Source organism: Macaca nemestrina, chromosome 16 (assembly GCF_043159975.1).
Source record: "Macaca nemestrina isolate mMacNem1 chromosome 16, mMacNem.hap1, whole genome shotgun sequence".
Lineage (NCBI taxonomy): Eukaryota > Metazoa > Chordata > Mammalia > Primates > Cercopithecidae > Macaca > Macaca nemestrina.
Genome location: NC_092140.1, coordinates 83,840,511 through 83,861,531, shown reverse-complemented (window position 1 = coordinate 83,861,531; position 21,021 = coordinate 83,840,511). Strand labels below are relative to the sequence as shown.

General features: G+C 42.9%; 1 protein-coding gene across 3 annotated transcripts in view; it reads left to right on the top strand.

Moving 5' to 3' along the window:
• Positions 1-21,021, top strand: part of LOC105491722 (DnaJ heat shock protein family (Hsp40) member C15) — a 138,735-nt gene that overhangs the window by 29,893 nt on the left and 87,821 nt on the right. Inside the window, exon 1 of one of the 3 annotated variants that reach the window (XM_011758368.3) lies at positions 5,219-5,377. The exons of the other annotated variants lie outside the window; for them this stretch is intronic. Coding sequence (XP_011756670.1) covers positions 5,270-5,377 — 108 coding nt within the window. The 5' untranslated portion in view covers positions 5,219-5,269. Of the gene's footprint in view, positions 1-5,218; positions 5,378-21,021 lie in introns of those variants that run through there. 3 annotated transcript variants of the gene reach the window in all.

Here is a 21,021-nt window from a genome sequence, read left to right as displayed (position 1 = left end):
TGCCTCAGCCTCCTGAGTAGCTGGGACTACAGGCGCCCGCCACCGCGCCCGGCTAATTTTTTGTATTTTTAGTAGAGACGGGGTTTCACTGTGGTCTCGATCTCCTGACCTTGTGATCCGCCCGCCTCGGCCTCCCAAAGTGCTGGGATTACAGGCTTGAGCCACCGCGCCCGGCCAACAGCTTTTTAAAAATAACTTGTTTCATTAAATCTTTCCAAGGCATTTAATTTCATTTTCATAAAAACAACTATTTCCTCTCCCACAATTATATTTTATCACTATGCAATGTTAGTCCGATTTTGTAATTTCGAAGACAAGACAATTGGTTGGGGTCAACACAACTGCTGGGAGAATGAGGCAGAGCTAGTGAGAGAAAATACACGAAGAAATAAATTGGTGAAAGAGGTAATATAAAGAAAATAGTAGCTAACAATTTTGTAGAAGTTACTAGGTATGAAGCACTGTTCTAAGAGCTTTACAAAAGTGAACTCATGCCAGGTGCGGTGGCTCACGCCTGTAATCCCAGCACTTTGGGAGGCCGAGGCGGGCAGATCACAAGGTCAGGAGATTGAGACCACGGTGAAACCCCGTTTCTACTAAAAATACAAAAAATTAGCCGGGCGCGGTGGCGGGCGCCTGTAGTCCCAGCTACTCAGGAGGCTGAGGCAGGAGAATGGCGTGAACCCGGGAGGCGGAGCTTGCAGTGAGCCGAGATTGCGCCACTGCACTCCAGCCTGGGCGACAGAGCGAGACTCTGTCTCAAAAAAAAAAAAAAAAAAAAGTGAACTCATTTAATTCGCACAAGGGAGTGCTATTATTATCACCTACTTTACTAATGAGGAAACTGAGGCACTGAGAGGTCAGTTGTCTTTGTCAAAAGTCCTTTCAAACAATAAATTTTTAGAACATTTTCCACTGAGATGTTTCGAAGACATACTACCAATGCAATCTGCCTTTCTTTTACAAAGTCTATTGAACATAATGGAATCTGTCTTTGAAGTGGCATAACTAATAAAAGTAGGCCAGTGAAAATTTAATGTGTCCTCCCTTTTGGGTTTCACAAAAATATTTTTCTTTGTTCTCAAGAAGCCAGAAAATTGAGTTCAGCTAAATCAGGAAGAGATCCTTGTTGGGAAGAGGAAAGGACTTCATTGCCCTTTTTTCCATCCTTTCTTTCCTGAGGAGGGTGAATTTACCAAAGAACCAAGGACTGGGAACTGAGTAATCTTTGTGGATGAAATTTTTCTTTAAAATTGGCTACATCTGCAGGAGTGGATACCTGAGGCAGCGGTGGAATGAGATCAGTCAAGTTTATAAGCAGCCAGCCATCTGCTCTCAATAGTTTGGGGTCTGAGCTGAGATGCAACCCTGCTGAGTCCACCTCACCTCCACCTTGCTATATTCTCCCCTTCCCACTTCTTCTATTCCCCCTTTTCCTGGCTTCTGCTCTGAAAGCTTCTCTCCAGTCCCTGAGCAGGAACAGTAGCTGCCCTAACAGGAGCTGAAGCTAACCTGGGTCTTGCTCTAATTGTTCATTTGTTCCAGGCCAGCAGCCTGCTACTGCTAGGGCCCAGCGGCTAGGGTACTCCAAACTCCAAGGAATCAGAGACCTTATTTGTATGTTTGACTCTATAGGTCCAATGCCTAGCATAGTTCCTCATACCTAACAGATACTCAATAAATATTTATTGAATAAATAAATGAATGGAAGAATGACCTGTAGGCCTTGATCCAATTCATTTGCTTAGGTTACTAGTGTCCTTCATAGTTGTGGGTCTGTCTAACAAAAATTAATTTCTGTAATGAGATTATTTTTCTGAAGAGTCCTGGAGTAATTTTTACCCAGTCCTGTGAATCACCGTTTTTCATTTCCTTCCATTTGTTTCCAGTTGAAATGTCTGGCATTTCCTCTCTTCCATCTAAAAAAATCTTACCCATTGTTCATTACCTCATCTCAATGGCTAAGTCTTCACTAAACCTTCTCCGATGACCCCTATTAAAAGTGGCCATTCCCTCCTGTAAACTCTGAGAGCATTATGGTTGTAGCTCTTTTCATAAGTGCATTATACAAATTGCTTTCATATCCTCTTGTTTTCTTTATCCTTATGTAAACGAAAAGTTTTCTGAAAAGTAATTTAGAGGAGAGAGACTATCCCAATAAACAGTTTGCAAACCTGAGAGCCACAGATTTCGGTGTAAAAGGAAGGTTTGGTTCTATTTTAAGTTAGTCCTAGTTAGCCAGTTGGGATCCATCTTGAAGGATTGGCTCTTTGAGGTTTGTTTACACAACTTCCCTGAGTCAGAATGTTGGACAAATGTTATTCTCCTTTTATGGGTAAGATTTGGAGATGTTAATGGACATGTTCAGTTATCCAAGCCCAGAAAATAATGGAGGTACACTAGAACTCAGACCTCTTCCTTATTCCTGTAACCACCCAATGGGTTTACTCTGCTGGCAGTCTAGACAGAGCCAATTTATAAAGACAGGGGAATTGCAATAGAGAAAGAGTAATTGACGCAGAGCTGGCTGTGTGGGAGATTGGAGTTTCATTCTACTCAAGTCAGTCTCCCAGAGCATTCAGGGATCAGAATTATTTATTTATTTATTTATTTATTATTATTATTTTTTGAGACGGAGTCTCACTCTGTCACCCAGGCTGGAGTGCAGTGGCGCCATCTCTGCTCACTGCAACCTCTGCCTCCCAGGTTCAAGTTATTCTCCTGGCTCAGCCTCCGAGTAGCTGGGACTACAGGTGTGTGCCACCACGCCCAGCTAATTTTTGTATTTTTTAGTAGAGATGGGGTTTCACCATGTTGCCCAGGATGGTCTCAATCTCTTGACTTCATGATCCACCCGCCTTGGCCTCCCAAAGTGCTGGGATTACAGGCGTGAGCCACCGCGCCTGGCTGGGAGCAGAATTTTTAAGGACAACTTGGTGGGTAGGGGGAAGCCAGTGAGCTGGGAGTGCTAATTGACCAGGTCAAAGATGAAATCATAGGGAGTGCATGTTGTCTTCTTGTGGTATCAGTTCCTGAGTGGGGGCCACGAGATCAGATGAGCCAGTTTATTGATCTGGGCGATGCCAGCTGATCCATCAAGTGCAGGGCCTGCAAGATATCTCAAGCACTGGTGGTAGTTTTTACAATAGTGATGTTAGCTCCAGCAACAATTTGGGGAGGGTCAGAATCTTGTAGCCTCCAGCTGCATCACTCCTAAATCCCAATTTCTAATCTTGTGGCTAATTTGTTAGTCCTACAAAGGCAGTCTAGTCCCCAGGCAAGAAGGAGGTTTGTTTTGGGAAAGGGCTTTTGTCATCTTTGTTTCAAACTATAAACTATGAATTACTTTCCTCCCAAAGTTAGTTCGGCCTACAGCCAGGAATGAACAAGACAGCTTGGAGGTTAGAAGCAAGATGGTGTTGATTGGGCCAGATCTCTTTCTGGGTTTAATTTTGCAATGGCGGTTTCATTCCCAGTCCAGTTCTCTTTATAGTGCTGTGCAATGCATGTGCTCATGTTCTGGTATGTATTATTATTATTCTGTGTCAGTGTTATCTTCCCTACAAGATTGTAAATTTCTAGGACCTAACTTCTTTTTTTTTTTTTTTTGAGACGGAGTCTCGCTCTGTCACCCAGGCTGGAGTGCAGTGGCCGGATCTCAGCTCACTGCAAGCTCCGCCTCCCGGGTTCACGCCATTCTCCAGCCTCAGCCTCCCGAGTAGCTGGGACTACAGGCGCCCGCCGCCTCGCCCGGCTAGTTTTTTGTATTTCTTAATAGAGACGGGGTTTCACCGTGTTAGCCAGGATGGTCTCGATCTCCTGACCTCGTGATCCGCCCGTCTCGGCCTCCCAAAGTGCTGGGATTACAGGCTTGAGCCACCGCGCCCGGCCTCTAGGACCTAACTTCTTAGGCATGCTAATAATATTAACTCAGTGAACAAATTAATAGACCCTCAAAACTTTAAATTCAGGAATAGAAAACAAAAATAAAGATTTTTCTTCCTGTCAACTGATTCTGCAAAGGGTATAAGGAGCAACAGAGCTGCCAAGTTGGTACAGGAGTTGGAAAACACCATAAGCTTCAACTGCTGGTTAATTTTTGCTTTAAAAAGCTTGATGGAAGCCAGGCGCGGTGACTCACGCCTATAATCTCAGCATTTTGGGAGGCTGAGGCGGGCGGATCACCTGAGATCAGGAGTTTGAGACCAGCCTGGCCAACACGGTGAAACCTCGTCTCTACTAAAAAATACAAAAATTAGCCAGGTGTGGTGGCACGTGCCTTTAATCCCAGCTACTCGGGAGGCAGAGGTTGTAGTGGCCAGAGATCGTGCCACTGCATGCAGCCTGGGCAACAGAAGGAGACTCCGTCTCAAACAAAACAAAACAAAACAAAAACAAAGAAACCTTAATAATAAAATGGGCTTTTATATATACAAATCAGCACAAACTCATTTGAGGGAGAGTAAGATTTACAGACTTGCTTACAACTCTCTTTCCCTGCTCAGGCTCCTGAGTAGCTTGGATTACAAGGATGCGCCACCACACCTGGCTAACCTTTGTATTTTTAGTAGAGCCGAGGTTTCACCATGTCGGCCAAGTTGGTCTCAAACTGCTGGCCTCTGTGATCCACCTGCCTCGGCCTCCCAAAATGCCGAGATTACAGCGTGAGCCACCGCGCCGGGCCACAACTTTCTTCTGCGTAATTTCACCTTAAATACAGCCATTTACTTGGGGGTGGTGTAAGCAAATTGTCTCTTCAATTTCTCTCCTGGGGTGGGAGAACTGTGGCATTAAACAGAAGTGCGAACAGTAGTTGAGGGTAGGAAGAAAGGCTGCCCGGAAGGGGGTCAGGAAATCTCAGGCAAGCCCACCCTCAGGCACTACAGCTAGACTCCCAGCTCAATGGCCAGGCATCTGATTCGACCAACATCAGTTCACAGGGTTTAAGCCCAGTCCCCTAGGGAGGCCTGGGGAGGGGCAAGGCCCAAGTATATAAAGCTCCCTGAGGGTCAGCGTTGGCTCTGCGCCTGCGACTGTGATTCAAAAACGTCCCGGTGCCCTTGGCTTTTTTCGGAATCTGACCCCGAGCTTGCACGGGACACACTGCCCAGCTCGGGTGAGAAGGGTAGCTTCTGGGACCCTCGCCTTTAACAGCACTGCGAGCACAGAGTGCACTGGATCTGCGAGAAGAAACCGCGTTAACTAGTTTGTCCCTAAGGCCGCCTCGTAGTCATCGCCGCGGCGCCTTGCGTCTCCGGGCCGCATTGCCATGGCTGCCCGTGGTGTCATCGCCCCAGTTGGCGAGGGGTTGCGCTACGCTGAGTATTTGCAGCCCTCGGCTAAACGACCCGACGCCGACGTCGACCAGCAGGGACTGGTGAGTGCTGCCAGCGGCCCCCACCCCCGTCTGGCTCCCTTGTAGTTTCTGCTTTTGCCCTCTACCGCCTCACCCTTGAACCTTTGTACTCCCCCGCATTCGCTCACCGTCTGTTCCCTAGCGCTCATTTGTTCCGTGGAGAGACCGCCTTGTGCTTGGCTTTGACGTTTGGGCGTGGAAGACGGAGCAGCAGTTCTGAGGATCTGTCTCCTCAAGGAGCTTCCAGTCTTGTCTGGGACACAAACCAGAAAATAGGCAATTGCAAATACAGTATAAGTGCTGTATGTGGATTTTCTTATCTCATAGGAGGCCCTAATACCGTCTTGCAGGGGACGTGGTGGGATCAGGGACGCTTCTTGGAGAAAGCTGTAGTTAAAAATTAGGATCTGAATGAATAAAAGCAGTTCATTCAGCAAAGAGAAGGGGAAAAATTGTTTCAGGTACCAGGAATACTATCTCCAGAGTCTCCAGCACAGAAACAGGGCTCTGTTGGAAACTGCAAGTGGTGTATTCAGGATGAACCGTAGAGGTGGAAAAAGGAAGGGTCTAACAGAGAAGTGTCCAACAGAAACATATTGTGAGCCACATACGTATTTTTACGTTTCTGTAGCCATGTTAAACAAGAGAAACAGGTGGGTTTAATTTTAACGATGTGTTATCTTTAACCTGATACATGCACAGTTGCACGGTAATATTTCAACATTCAATATGAAAAATTGCCCAAGTGGTGGTTTAGGCTTGTAATCCCAGCGCTTTAGGAAGGCCAGGCAGGAGGATCACTTGAGACCATGAGTTGGAGGCCAGCCTGGACAACATAGGAGACGCCATCTCTGCAAAAGAAAAATGAAAAATATCAGCTGGGCATTGTGGTGTGAGCCTGTAGTCCTAGCTACTTGGGAGGCTGGGTCTGGAGGATCACCTGAGCCCAGGAGTTTGAGGTTATAGTGAGCTATGATTTCACCACTGCAATTCAGCCTGAGAGACAGAGCTAGACCCTGTCTCCAACAAAGAAAAAAAAAATGAAGCAATAGAGATTTAGAAAGTTTTAATTAACTTGTCCAGGATCATCCCTGGTAAGTGGCAGATCTGTGATTCCAAATGCTACACCTTTTCCACTATGACTTGCTGACTCCTTAGAAATAAGGATTTCTGGATATAGTATTCAGTGTATGATATAGCTGAACAAGATTAGGCAGAAGTAATCCTTTTGTGGAGAGTTGTAAAAATCCCAGTATCAGGCTTTCAAGGTAGTTGGGAGCTGTGGTAATTGGAAGATAGAACTAATATTGGTGATTTTTACATCTGTAGGTATTTTTACTTGGAAGAGGAGAGAGTTTACAGAATCCAGAGTATCAGATAGGAAGCATCTTTAGTAGTCCAGGTGCATGAAGGCTAAAGTGTAGGCCAGTGATTCTCAAACTGTCTGAGTCCTGTAATACCCTGAAATCCTGAAGTCAGATTCATAGACAATAAAATCTACCTATAAACATAACTTTTAATAACCAATATAATGCTTTAATTGAGACATAAAGGTGAAATATTTTATTAGAAAACACGTCTACAGGCTGCGTGCGGTGTCTTGCTCCTATAATCCCAGCACTTTGGGAGGCTGAGGCGGGCGGATCACTTGAGATTAGGAGTTCGAGGCCAGTCTGGCCATCAGGGCAAAACCCTGTCTCTACTAAAGATACAAAAATTAGCTGGGTGTGGTAGCACATGTCTCTAATTCCAGCTACTAGGGAGGCTGAGGCAGAACTGCTTGAACCCAGGGGGCAGAGGTTGCAGTGAGCGGAGATCACGCCACTGCACTCCAGCCTGGGCAACAGAGCAAGACTTTGTCTGAAAAAAAAAAAAAAATAACATGTTAACATGTCTACAATTTAAATATGTAAATACTTAGACATTACTACATTAGAAAACATAATGAGTAATTATTAGTTGCTGGCATATTGCACCAATTCATAGAATCACTGTGTGTGTGACAGCTACCAATGCAAATTGTTTATCAAATTATTATATTGGCTCTTCAAATAGCAGAGGGACCATCGTTCTTTACAAACTTATTTTTCCTAAATGGCGAACAATTTCTGGTAAAAATTTGAACAAAACAGTGGAATCTCCCTCAATTTACATGGCACTTGCACTTGTGGAAGATTCAGTCTGTACTAAAACAGTGTAATAATGATATATTTATATATAATAAAGTTCTGGACTAAGATTATCATAAACTTTTCACCTACTTAATCTTTTAAAATCGAGGGATGCAAACAGTTCTTTGTTATACAGGATTGTCTCATGTATTTTAGGACTTCTTAGGATCAATAGTCCCCCATCCACCAAATACCCTCCCTTCTATTCAAATTATTGTGCAACCAAACAGGGCCTCATGTACTTTCAGAATGGCCCTTAGGGGTTGTTCTGCTTCTTTTGGGAGTTCCTGGTCCAGGCAATGACAAATAATGAGGTAGAAGATTGTTGATAACAACTTTAGGCAACTTGGAAGTACTAAAAGCAGTGAGAAGCTGACAAAAGGTAAATATTAGGAAAGAAAAAAGATGGCCTAGGTGTGGGGCGTATTTGGTAATCTTATTGAAAATAGAAAATAATGTTTGTCAGTGAGTTAAAGAAAAAAACTTTCACGCTATTTTAGAAATGTAATTCATTTTAAGGTTTATGAAATACATCTTCTTGGGCTGGGCATGGTGGCTCATGCCTGTAATTCTAGCAATTTGGAAGGTCAGGTGGAAGGATTACTTGAGCCCAGGGGTTCGCGACCCAGGCTGGGCAGCATAGTGAGACCTCTGTCTCTCTAAAAAGAAAAATCAAAAAGAAATAAATATATCTTGTCATATTTATTAAATAACTTTTTCTTAGGTAAACTTCCCTTTTGAAACTAAGAACTAGTGTTCAGTAGCCTGGTTTTTTTTTTTTTTTTTTTTTTTTTGAGACGGAGTCTCGCTCTGCTGCCCAGGCTGGAGTGCAGTGGCCGGATCTCAGCTCACTGCAAGCTGCGCCTCCCGGGTTTACGCCATTCTCCTGCCTCAGCCTCCCGAGTAGCTGGGACTATAGGCGCCCGCCACGTCGCCCGGCTAGTTTTTTGTATTTTTTTAGTAGAGACGGGGTTTCACCGTGTTAGCCAGGATGGTCTTGATCTCCTGACCTCGTGATCCGCCCGTCTCAGCCTCCCAAAGTGCTGGGATTACAGGCTTGAGCCACCGCGCCCGGCCTCAGTAGCCTGTTTAAAGGATTAAAATAATTTTTAAAAATAGGCAAAATATCTATGTAGCATCTTGAATAAAATAGCATTTTACAATTAATGGTTTACTAGAAGTCGTGATCAAACTTTGCACTAGCAAAGCTGTTTCTCATGGAAAAGTAGAAAAGAAACTTTAAGAGGAGATTATCAAATTTTAAAGCAGTTTGAACAAAACTCAGTTTGTATGAAATGGTAGTCATTTAGTTTCATTACTTTCCTGAAAACTGTAACTCCTATTATTTTTATTTTTCTTCGATTTTTAGTTTAAGTTCAGGGGTACGTGTGCTAGATGTGCAGGTTTGTTACACAGGTAAATGTGTGCCGTGGTGGTTTGCTGCACAGATCGTCTCATCACCTAGGTATTAAGCCCAGCATACATTAGCTGTTCTTCCTGATGCTCTCCCTCCTCCCACCCTCACAACTGTTGTTATTATTAGGATAGTGTAACATGTAAAAAAAAAAACTAGACACATACATGTTTCATTATAAACAATCCTGATATGTGAAAACTAAAACCTGTCAAACACACATATTTTCAGGCATTCATTTCCAAAAATAAGACAGTACTTTTACTATTTTGTAATGATAACATGATTTAAAACATGCTTTAACAATACTTTGAAGCTTACATTGGTAATCACATGGATTATGTACTGTATACCTATATATATTTTTTTTTTTTTTTTTTTTTTTGAGACGGAGTCTCGCTCTGTCTCCCAGGCTGGAGTGCAGTGGCCGGATCTCGGCTCACTGCAAGCTCCGCCTCCCGGGTTCCCGCCATTCTCCTGCCTCAGCCTCCCAAGTAGCTGGGACTACAGGCGCCCGCCACCTCGCCCGGCTAGATTTTTGTATTTTTTTAGTAGATACGGGGTTTCACCGTGTTAGCCAGGATGGTCTCGATCTCCTGACCTCGTGATCCGCCCGTCTCGGCCTCCCAAAGTGCTGGGATTACAGGCTTGAGCCACCGCACCCGGCCCCTGTATACCTATATTTTTAACTCTTTTTTTTTTTTTCTTGAGATGGAGTCTTGCCCTGTTTCCCAGGCTGGAGCGCAATGGCGGGATCTCAGCTCACTGCAGCCTCCGCCTCACAGGTTCACCTGAGTCTTCTGCGCCAGCCTCCCAAGTAGCTGAGACCACAGGCGCCTGCTACCACGCCCAGCTAATTTTTGTATTTTCAGTAGAGGTGGGGTTTCCCCATGTCTGCCAGGCTGATCTCAAACTCCTTACCTCAAGTGATCCCCACCCTCCTCAGCCTCCCAAAGTGCTGGGATTTTAGAGGTGAGTCACCGCCCCCAGCCTAACTGATTCTTCCCTACCGTTTTTTACACCATAGTAGAAGGCTAGAATGTTAAGTTTCATGGACAGGGACTTTATTTGTTCTCTGATACGTATTTCTAGCATTTATAATGGTGCCTGATGTGTGGTAAACATTCCAAAAAGAAATTGTTGAATGAATGAATGTTATTCTTGAATGGGAAGAAATGAGAAGAACTTTCCTTTTAGTGAATGGAGTCAGTAAGAATTTCCAGATGTCTACCAGTGAGAACCATAAACAAAAATAGAAAATTCAGCTTATTTAAAATGTAGCTCATTATAGTCTTCCCTGAACAGGTTGATTCTCTTCTTTCCCCTTTCTTGACTAGTGCCATCATCAACTCCACTTTCTCCTTTACCTCCACGGTTCAGTTCATCAGTCACTTAGCCTCATCTCCGTAATTGTTTTCTTGCTATTCCTTCCCTTGCTATTCTCTTAGTCTTTATCGTCTCTACTCTGGCCTGTAGTGATCGCCTTTAAAAACAAGTCTCTTTGCTTCTGGTATTGTATGCTTTTTAAACTTCACACTGCCATCAGTTATTTTTCTGCAATACAGACTTGTTAATGATACCATCCCTTTTTATGAGTTTAACACGATCTATAAACCTTTCTCAGGATCTTATACAGGACTCTTCATGTACTGATCATCAGATGACATATCCAGCCACATTTCCCATCCCCTCCATTGCACTATACCCTGTAGTATAGTTACATTAAGTTTCCTTCATGAAATTTTATGGTTTTGTGACTTTACTAGAGCTTTCTCTTCTCTCTGAAATTCTTTTCCTGGCTAACTCCTATTAATTTTTTTTTTTTTAAGACACGTCCATTGTGAAGCCTTCCCTGACCCCAGTTCCCCTTGCCTAGTAGAAGAAAATTGTTTTATACTGTGTGTTTCCTTAGGAAGTTGCACAAGTTTTTATTATAGTTTATTAAGATACATCAAAATAATTTATATTAGTATAAGCACCTATGGTGTGAAGTCCTCAGGGAAAACACTGTATCTGTGATTGGCATTGTAATTGGCACATGATAGTCATTTAATTGTTTGTCTATGAAATAGCTATTCTGTTATTATTGAGCAACTTAATAAATAAACATGGAGATTTGATTTTAATATATTGACACCTGTATTTTTTCCTTGTAGAGTCCTCTTATATGTTAACCTCTAAGGGAGAGCAAGGGTCTGTGTCTGTCTTGCTCACTGCTCTTTCCCCAGAACTTAGCATAAGTCCTGGCACATGCCAAATAAATGTTTATGTGGTAAAAGCTAAGTAATATTTTCTGAATGAGTGAATAGTCTCCGTCTTTCCTGTCTCCATCACAACTACCACCTCTCTTGTGAGGAGGAAGAATACTTCTTTTTCTTCTTCATTTCCCTCTGATACAACGATTGTTTTTCTTGGACTCAAATTTTCAGTCTCAAAATAGAAGATTTAGCATTTTATAACACTTTCAGGCAATTTATATTTATCTAAAAAGTTATTTACTGCTTATGTTGTTTATGGAGAATAAAATGCCTTAGGGAATTCGTAAAAAATTTTGATGCCTTTTCTTCCTCTGCCTCCAGCTGTAGCAGCTATGATGGAGTGATCTGTTTTCCCAGTTTTCAGAAATTTTTTGATTCATGGTAGTGGAACGTTTGAAGTGATTTTTCTGTTTTTTTTTGTTTTGTTTTTGTTTTAATTGTTGTTGTTATTTTGACTTTCTAGTGGATATTTGAAACCAGATAGTGGTACCAGATACCTGACACGGCCCATTTGTTGATTTGCTGCCATTTTTTAATGTTTCTTCTCTTTGAAATATGCCTTTTTAACTAAAATTAGATATTCTTTATAGATGGGGATGAAGTTTTAAGAATACTCATTCAGTTCCCAACATAGTACCAGGCACATGATTGTTCTGCCTCATAAATTTTTGTTGAATTATTAAATTAACAAACGAATGAAACCAACTAGCTTGGAGATAAGTAGATTAGGGAAATGTTATAGAGTGATGAACGGACAGCCTTAAGGAATTAAAAAAAGAATAAGATAAATGAGACTATGCTTCTTTGACTTTTGTAATAGTCAAGAGAGGCCTAAAATGTAAGCATCTAATAAATATGTGTGTAATCAGAGTACGTGTAATACTCCGACTTCTGATGTGCTTTTTCAAGTTTTGATCATTGCTTATTAATATCTCCAATAACATAGGCAATCTCCAACTTAGAAATAGGTTCTGTTTTAAAAATTTGTCAATTAAATTCATTTTAATAGATTTTTGGGTAACACCAAATATACGGACGCTATAAACTAAGTGTGTATGGGAGGATATAAATAAACCAAGATTGCCACCCTCAAGGGCAGAGGATAGCAAACTTAATTTGTAAAGGGTTAGATAGTAAACATTTCAGGCTCTGCAGACCATATAGCCTCTATCACAACTACACTGTTGTAGAGTGAACACATAGACAATAAATAAATGTGGCCATGTTCCAATAAAACTTTATTTATGAAAACAGTTGCTCTAGGAGGCAAATTTGGATCAAATTTAAATGCCCAATTAAAGACAGGCTCTCTAAGTGCTATCATATTTTTGTTCATTTATTTATTCATCCATTTAACACTATTTATGGAGTCATACATTATTAGGTAAGGTTCTGAGCCTAAGTGCTGTAGTGGATACAAAGATTAATGAAATATGCATTTTCTTTTTTTTTTTTTTTTGAGACGGAGTCTCGCTCTGTCACCCAGGCTGGAGTGCTGTGGCCGGATCTCAGCTCACTGCAAGCTCCGCCTCCCGGGTTCCCGCCATTCTCCTGCCTCAGCCTCCCGAGTAGCCGGGACTACAGGCGCCCGCCACCTCGCCCGGCTAGTGTTTTTTTGTATTTTTTAGTAGAGACGGGGTTTCACCGTGTTAGCCAGGATGGTCTCGATCTCCTGACCTCGTGATCCGCCCGTCTCGGCCTCCCAAAGTGCTGGGATTACAGGCTTGAGCCACCGCGCCCGGCCTTGAAATATGCATTTTCTCCTCAAGGGACTTGACCAGAAACTAAACCTAGACTCCTAGACTGGGAACTCCCCAGCAGTGGAGATCCTGTCTGATTCACTTTTGAGAATGACTTATAGGGCCAATCATAGTACGGGATAGGTTGCAGATACTTAGTAAATGTCTTTTCAAGGATAAGTGAATGAAAGACTAAGGCATAGGTGTTGTAAGAGAGATATATGGATAAAATGCTTGATTTCATAGGAATGAGCCATTGTTTCTTATTTGGGAAATCAGAAAACTTTGTGAAAAGTGAGTTGAATGAGTTGAACATTGAGAAAAGGGAATGAGAAAAGGGAAGAATATGAGTTAAGTTAAAAAGATAAAAAAATCTTAGGCAGAGGTAGCAAATTCAGATGCTTAAAGGGGCTAGGCAGGTAGCAGAAACAAGTGAGGGGATGACTAGGTTAAATGGTATTGTATTACATGAGTGATGATTCTAGCAAAATGAGAGCACTTGCTTTTCTCAAGGAGGCACATCATTTGAATAAACCATTATTACCAGACATTTGATTTTTCAAAAGAAACCAGAAAGAGAAAAACAAGTTTTTCTAAAATGTGGGTTATATCAAGGAAGAAAAATAAGGAAAGGTAGGTTGGGTTACGACTGTAGATAGCTCCAAATGGCAGGTTAAGGAATGTGGACCAAATTGGTAGGCAGTTAGTTTTGTAGGAGTTGTATGATCAGTGGAGGCCTTCAGGAGAATCACATGCGTTACGGTGGGCGGTACTCTGGGAGTATAGAGGAGGAGATGATGGCGGCAGTAATAGTGATGATAGCTGAAGTGTTTTGTGCCAGGCTTTATGCTAATGTTTTAAATGCATGAGCTCATTTAGTCTATATAATAACCCTAGGAGGTATAGATGCTATTACTATTATAACCCTCTACTTGTAGACAAATAAACTGAGGCTTAAAGCACTGAAATAATTTGTGCAAGGTCACACATTTGAGAAGTAGATGAATCCCAGAGGTACTGTGCTTTCTTGCCTCTGCTCTTATTCAGAATATTCTCTTTGTTTCTCTTTCCCCTTAAACTTTTCTAATTATGTCAGTCAAGCTCTAACTAGGAAAACATATAACTTAAATATATAAAACAAGGGAAATGTAATTCCAGGAATTGGTTTCATAGCTAATGGAGTTGTTGAGAAGCAAAACAGGATAGTGAAGCAATCCAGAGATTGGGAACAGCAAGGAACCACTAGCACTCCTAGAGCTACAGGGCCAAAGGGAGGAGTTGGTGTTTTTCAAAACCACTCTGCATTAAGTGGAACCATGGATGTCTGCTTAGGGGGAACTGGAGCCACTGCTGCTGCTGGAGCAGTTGCTAAAGATGGAGAGGAAGGGGTGGTAATACCGTGGTTTCTTCCTTGTTTTCACTGTCCAGTCTTTCACCGTCGCATCCCATTGGTCTGACTCTACTGGGAGCCAGCTGACACAGCCTGTAGGACTTAGCTCTTCTAACAGAACAGAGAGTAGCCAAGGAATTGATTGGTGAATGCAGCTAGGCCTGGGACCAACACATCTGTTTTCAGCTGTATTTTGAATTCTACTGATACTGAGAAATTTGAAAGCACAGTCTCCTTAAAGCAGTGTTAGAAAACACTTTTTGAAATGCTAAGTATTCCCTTAATCCACAGTGTAGGGAAATAGAGTATTATTTTGAGGAATTCCATTTGCACTGTCTTATGTTCTTGGAATATAATTTCTATGCTATTGGAGATGAAATAAGTACTGTTACCAGGCATGGTGGCTCACACTCGTAATCCTGGCACTTTGGGAGGCCAAGGCGGGCAGATCACTTGAGGCCAGGAGTTCAAGACCAGCCTGGTCAAGATGGCAAAACCCCACCTTTACTAAAAAATACAAAAATTAGCTGGGTATGGTGGCGCACACCTGTAGACCCAGCTACTCAGGAGGCTGAGGCAAGAGAATACCTTGAACCTGGGAGGTGGAGGCTGCAGTGAACCCAGGTCGCACCACCGCACTCTAAAGAACTCACTATCGGCCGGGCGCGGTGGCTCAAGCCTGTAATCCCAGCACTTTGGGAGGCCGAGACGGGCGGATCACGAGGTCAGGAGATCGAGACCATCCTGGCTAACACGGTGAAACCCCGTCTCTACTAAAAATACAAGAAAATTAGCCGGGCGAGGTGGCGGGCGCCTGTAGTCCCAGCTACTCGGGAGGCTGAGGCAGGAGAATGGCGTGAACCCAGGAGGCGGAGCATGCAGTGAGCCGAGATCGCGCCACTGCACTCCAGCCTGGGGCACAGAGCAAGACTCCGTCTCAAAAAAAAAAAAAAAAAAAAAAAAAAAAAGAACTCACTATCACAGGAATAGCACCAAGGGGACGGTGCTAAACCATCCATGAGAAATTGCCGCCATGACCCAGTCACCTCCCACCAGCCCCACCTCCCACATTGGGCATTACAGTTGAAAGTGAGATTTGCTCAGGGACACAGATCCAAACCATATCAAGACAATCTAGTGAAACCCCATTTCTACAGAAAACTTTAAAAATTAGTCATTTGTGGTGGCACATGCCAGTAGTCTTGGTTTCTTGTGAGGCTGAGGTGATAGGATCAGTTGAGCCCAGGAGTTCAAGGTTACAGTGAATTATGATCATACCACTGCACTGCAGCCTGGGTGACAGAGTGAGACCCTATTGGGAAAAAAAAATAAATAAATAAACCAATATTGATACATTATTATTACCCAAGTCATATTTGATTCAGATTCCCATGCTTTTTAGCTGATGTCCTTTTTCTGTTCCAAGATCTCAACCAGGTACCACATTACATTTAGTTTTCACATCTTGTTTGGCTCCTTGTGGCTTTTCAGACTTGCCTTATTTTTGATGACCTTGACAGGTTTGAAGCATACTGGTTAGGTATTTTGTGGGATACCCTCTACTGGAATTTCTTAGATGTTTTTCTCATGATTGGACTGGGTTTTAGGTTTTTGGGAGGAAGATCAGAAAGGTGAAGTGCCATGCTGGGCACAGTGGCTCATGCCTGTAATCCCAGCACTTTGGGAGGCCGAGGCAGGTAGATCACCTGAGGTCAGGAGTTCGAGACCAGCCTGGTCAACATGGCAAAACCCATCTCTACTAAAAATACAAAAATTAGCTGGGCATGGTGGCACGTGCCTGTAATCCCAGCTACTTTTGGCAGGCTGAGGCAGGAGAATTGCTTGAACCTGGGAGGTAGAGGTTGTTGTGAGCCGAGATCACGCCATTGCACTCCAGTCTGGGCAACAAGAACAAAACTTCATCTCACGAAAAAAAAAAGAAAGAAAGAAAAATGAAGTGCCATTTTCATCACATCATATGAAGTGCACATACTATAAACATGTTTATTGCAATTGATGTTGATCTAATCTGATGTGGTAGTTTTTGAGTTTTCTTAACTGTAAACTTTATTTGCATACTGCACTTTGTGAAAGAAAGTCACTTTGTGCAGCCCACATTTAAGGAATAGAGAGTTATGCTCTCCCTCCTTAAGTGTAGAGTAATCTGTCGGATTATTTGGAATTCTTCTCTGTGGGAGGTTTGTCCTTTTATTCCCATTTATTACTTATTTATATTACTTTGGTTTCATGGATATTAATTTTATGCTTTGGATTATAATCCACTACTATATTTTGTTGCTCAAGCTCTTTTATCTTTGGCCATTGGGATCTCTTTTAGTTGACTCTTGTGTACCTTTGACATACCCCCAACATTGTGGTGAGTTTTTTGAGCACTTCCTTGCATTCTGGCACTACATGGTGCTCTAGGCTCATTTTGTGTATTTCCTGCCACAGTCCTAAAATCAGGCATTTCTCCAATGAGTCCAGTGTATATAACATTTGATCTCATGGTGAGCGTCATTCTGGGTCATAACTTCAGATCCTAATCCATTTTTATCCTCCCACCCAAATCTTCCCCAATTCCTTTGTCTTTTCCCTGTATGAGGTAAAAGTAAAAGATATCCTTGTCTTGGTACACATGGCTGCTGCTTTCAGTCCATCAAGGATAGTAAAATTTTTCCCTAAGCTTCAGTAAAGCGCATTTGTGTGTGTTTGGTTTGGGCTTTATTTTTGTTTTTCAATATCTGGTGTTAGGGACTGCTAATGGAGAGAGAGTGCTGCTAGGGGATTGTGGAAGGAAGTAGAGAGAAAGGGACTCATTTTTTTTTTTTTTTTTTGAGAGTGCAGTGGCCGGATCTCAGCTCACTGCAAGCTCCGCCTCCCGGGTTTACGCCATTCTCCTGCCTCAGCCTCCGGAGTAGCTGGGACTACAGGCGCCCGCCACCTTGCCCGGCTAGTTTTTTGTATTTTTAGTAGAGACGGGGTTTCACGGTGTTAGCCAGGATGGTCAAGATCTCCTGACCTCGTGATCCGCCCGTCTCGGCCTCCCAAAGTGCTGGGATTACAGGCTTGAGCCACCGCGCCCGGCCAGAAAGGGACTCATTAACCTTTCTGCCATTTGTCATTATATTTCAAGTTTGTTATAGAATCTTAGTACAGGTCAAGTGAACAGTAAAGAACCTATCTCTGGGTATAAGGTGAAATATTATTGCATGTTCATTCCTCTAAAGGACTGAATATGGTCTTCAGGAGAATGATTTTCACTTCCTTTTGGAATACCTAGAATTTAACAATCACCACCACACTGAAAAAATAGTTTTTATATGGTAGGCATTAGAACCGAAGAGAACTAAACCAAGGGAGAAAAGAATGGTACTTTAAATAGCACTTTCCTCCCCAAATAATGCCTAGCTGCAGTGATGTTAGAGTTTAATTCAAGGACTTCGTTACTATATAGTACTTAAGAGATTTCTATATGTATTATGTGGTTTGTGAATAATTTCCGTATTGATTTGTAAATAATTGTTTTCAAAGTACTAATTTATTTTTTAATTTTTATTTCTTTTGAGACAGCATCTTGCTCTGTCTCCCGGGCTGGTGTACAGTGGCGTGATCATAGCTCACTGCAGTCTCAGTTTCCCAGGCTGAAGTGATCCTCCCATTTCAGCTTCTCAAGGAGCTGAGACCACAGGAGTGTGCCATCATGCCTGGCTAATTCTTTTAATTTTATGTTTTGTAGAGCTGGGGTCTTGCTGTGTTGCCCAGGCTGCTCTTGAACCCCTGGGCTCAAGGGATTCTCCCACCTCTGCTTCTCAAAATGCTGGGATTACATGTGTAAGCCACTGTGTCCAGTCCAAAGTACCAATTTAATTTTACATTTTAAAAATTGGATTCTAAAAGTCTGCCTTCTTATCTGAAGACTTTTTTTCAGATTCCATTTTATTTTGTTACTTTTTTTTTATTGTGATCGGACAAAATGTTTTTCAGTTTCTTTTTTTTTTTTTTTTTTTTTGAGAGAGGGTCTCGCTGTCAACCAGGCTGGAGTGCAGTGATGCAATCTCAGGTCACTGCAACTTCGGCCTTCCAGGCTCAAGCAGTCCTCCGACCTCAGCCTCCTGAGTAGCTTGGGAATACAGGTCGCACCACCACACCCAGTGCAGCCCTCAACAGAGAGGAGACTGGAGTGTGTAGCTCCTGTCTGCAGGCAGGTCATCCTGTAAGCGTGTCTGGCTGAGTCTGCAGGTTTTTTTTTTGTGCTCAGAATGGAGGAACTGCTTGTTGATTGGTCCGTGGGTGGCCATGGGCAGGCCTGGAAAAAGCACCATCCAATTGGCCAATCGGTCATCAATTAACTTCATACTCTGGTTGGTGGACTTCACCCAGAACTGGCAACCTGGTCCCCAGGCTTCAGGCCAGTCCTAGCTTCAAGGAGGGGTTCCACGGGGACCCAACCCTTCCTGCCCAGGAACCTCATAACGTCCTGCTGCCACCAACGTGCCCTTCACGGCACCCTGGCTCTAGGTGCTGCGGGGAGCCCACAGGCCCGTGCCAAGCTACCCTCAGCCCTTTGGCTGGACCTCCCTCCTGGGCTTGTGCCCGAAGTCTAGAGGGGGCCGAAGTGGCAGGGGGCTGGCCTGTCAGCACCGCTCTTAGTGCATGCATGCATGCCCGGCTGGGTTGAGACAGAGCCTCAGCTTAGCCACAACTTTGCCCCACACTGGGTGGATGCCGGGAGTGGGGAGAGACCAGGGAGCAGGAGCAGGCACTTATGAGCCTGCAGGGGCAGGGGGCTTCCTGGGCCCCTGAGAGTGCAGCTGGGCAGCTGCAGCTGCGCCTGGGAGCACTGGCTCCTACCCTGCCGAGCTGGTAGGTGGGGAGCCTCCTGCCTGTTCCCAGCTCCCGGCAGCTCTGCTGAATGCCGAGCTCCCACAGCACCTTCCGCTCTGCAGGAAGCGACCTTGTGGGGGCCACTCCAGACGGGCCGTAGCAGCCACTGCCTTAAAGTAAAATGGTTTGCTGTAAGGGAGTAAAAGTAGCTTTCATTAAAGGGGATGATTTCCCAAACAAAAAGAAATAAGCAAAACTACAAAATGTTGCAGATAAAGTGTTCATCAGATATAAGCTGAAAAAGAGAGTTTGAGGGGTTCTTGCCAGAGACTTCAAAGTCAGTATAATAAAAGCTTGTCGGAGTACTTGATAGGAAGGAGGCCAGCTAGAGACGCAGTGGGATCATTTTTATGATCAGGGTGCAGATTTAAGTGCAAGGATAAAAAGGGAGACACCAAAGATCAATGTAGTTGTTCTTATGAAGAATGTCAGGAAGAATTCATTTTAAAAGTTTATTTTAAAGTAGACAGGTCAGAGGGTTTTCTGCCTTCTGAAGTTAAAACTTGTTAAACCCATCTCACTAGGTGAGATCTTCCTAAGATTTTTCTTTTTTTTTCTTTTTTTTTTTTTTTTGAGACGGAGTCATGCTCTGTCGCCCAGGCTGGAGTGCAGTGGCCGGATCTCAGCTCACTGCAAGCTCCGCCTCCTGGGTTCACGCCATTCTCCTGCCTCAGCCTCCCAAGTAGCTGGGACTACGGCCGCCCGCCACTTCGCCCGGCTAGTTTTTTGTATTTTTTAGTAGAGACGGGGTTTCACCGTGTTAGCCAGGATGGTGTCGATCTCCTGACCTCGTGATCCGCCCGTCTCGGCCTCCCAAAGTGCTGGGATTACAGGCTTGAGCCACTGCGCCCGGCCAGATTTTTCTTTTTAAAATAACCTTTATTTTTACTCCCTGATTTTAAAAAGAAATGATTATGTAATGTGTAGTAATTGTAATAGCTACCATTTGTTGAATGTTTATCCCATGTTAAATATACTAGTTTATGTATATGAATGACCTAACTTATAAAAATTCATATCAACCCAAGGAATTAGGTACAGTCATCATCTTCATTTTACAGATGAAGGAACACGTAGAGGTCATGTAACGTGGGCAGGTCATGGAGCTGACACGTAAGGAGCCAAAACTCATATTTCTTTGATTCTAAAGTCTGATGATTCCAAGACTATGTTTTAATGAAAACATTCTTTTTTTATAGCCTGCTTTTATTCTGTACTTAACATATGGTTGTTAAACATTCCTCAATAATATATTTAATTGTCGATCCATATTTTACACGTGCCTTAATTTATTTAATGATTCCCCCATTGTTGGATAGTCAGATTGTTTCCATTTTTTTTTGGTATCACAAATAAAACACACTGATGAATTTTTTCTTAAATGTTTTTGTGGATTTTTCTGATTATTTTCTTAGGATAAATTTTTTGAATTGTAGTTACTAAGCCTAAAGACATTCGTATATTTAAGGTTGTTGACTCCTGTGATGAAAGTAACCTCTAGACACATTGTCCTAATTTGTATTCCCAGCATCAGTTCAGGAGATTGTTCATTGAATCATTCTTTTGACAGTTTGTAAGACTTCAATTTGTTGGCCAAAATGTATACCTCTCATTATTAACAGGCTGTGTACTGAAGGTATGACAGATTCAGACATACTGAAGGTATGAAGGTATCCAGAAGAAAAGCTGAAAGAGGGACTAGTAATGCCATTTTCATACTGATCAAGCTATTCAATTTTTATATTAAATATAGGAGTATTGAAAATACGACTGGGGAGGCGGGGCGCAGAGTCTCACACCTGTAAA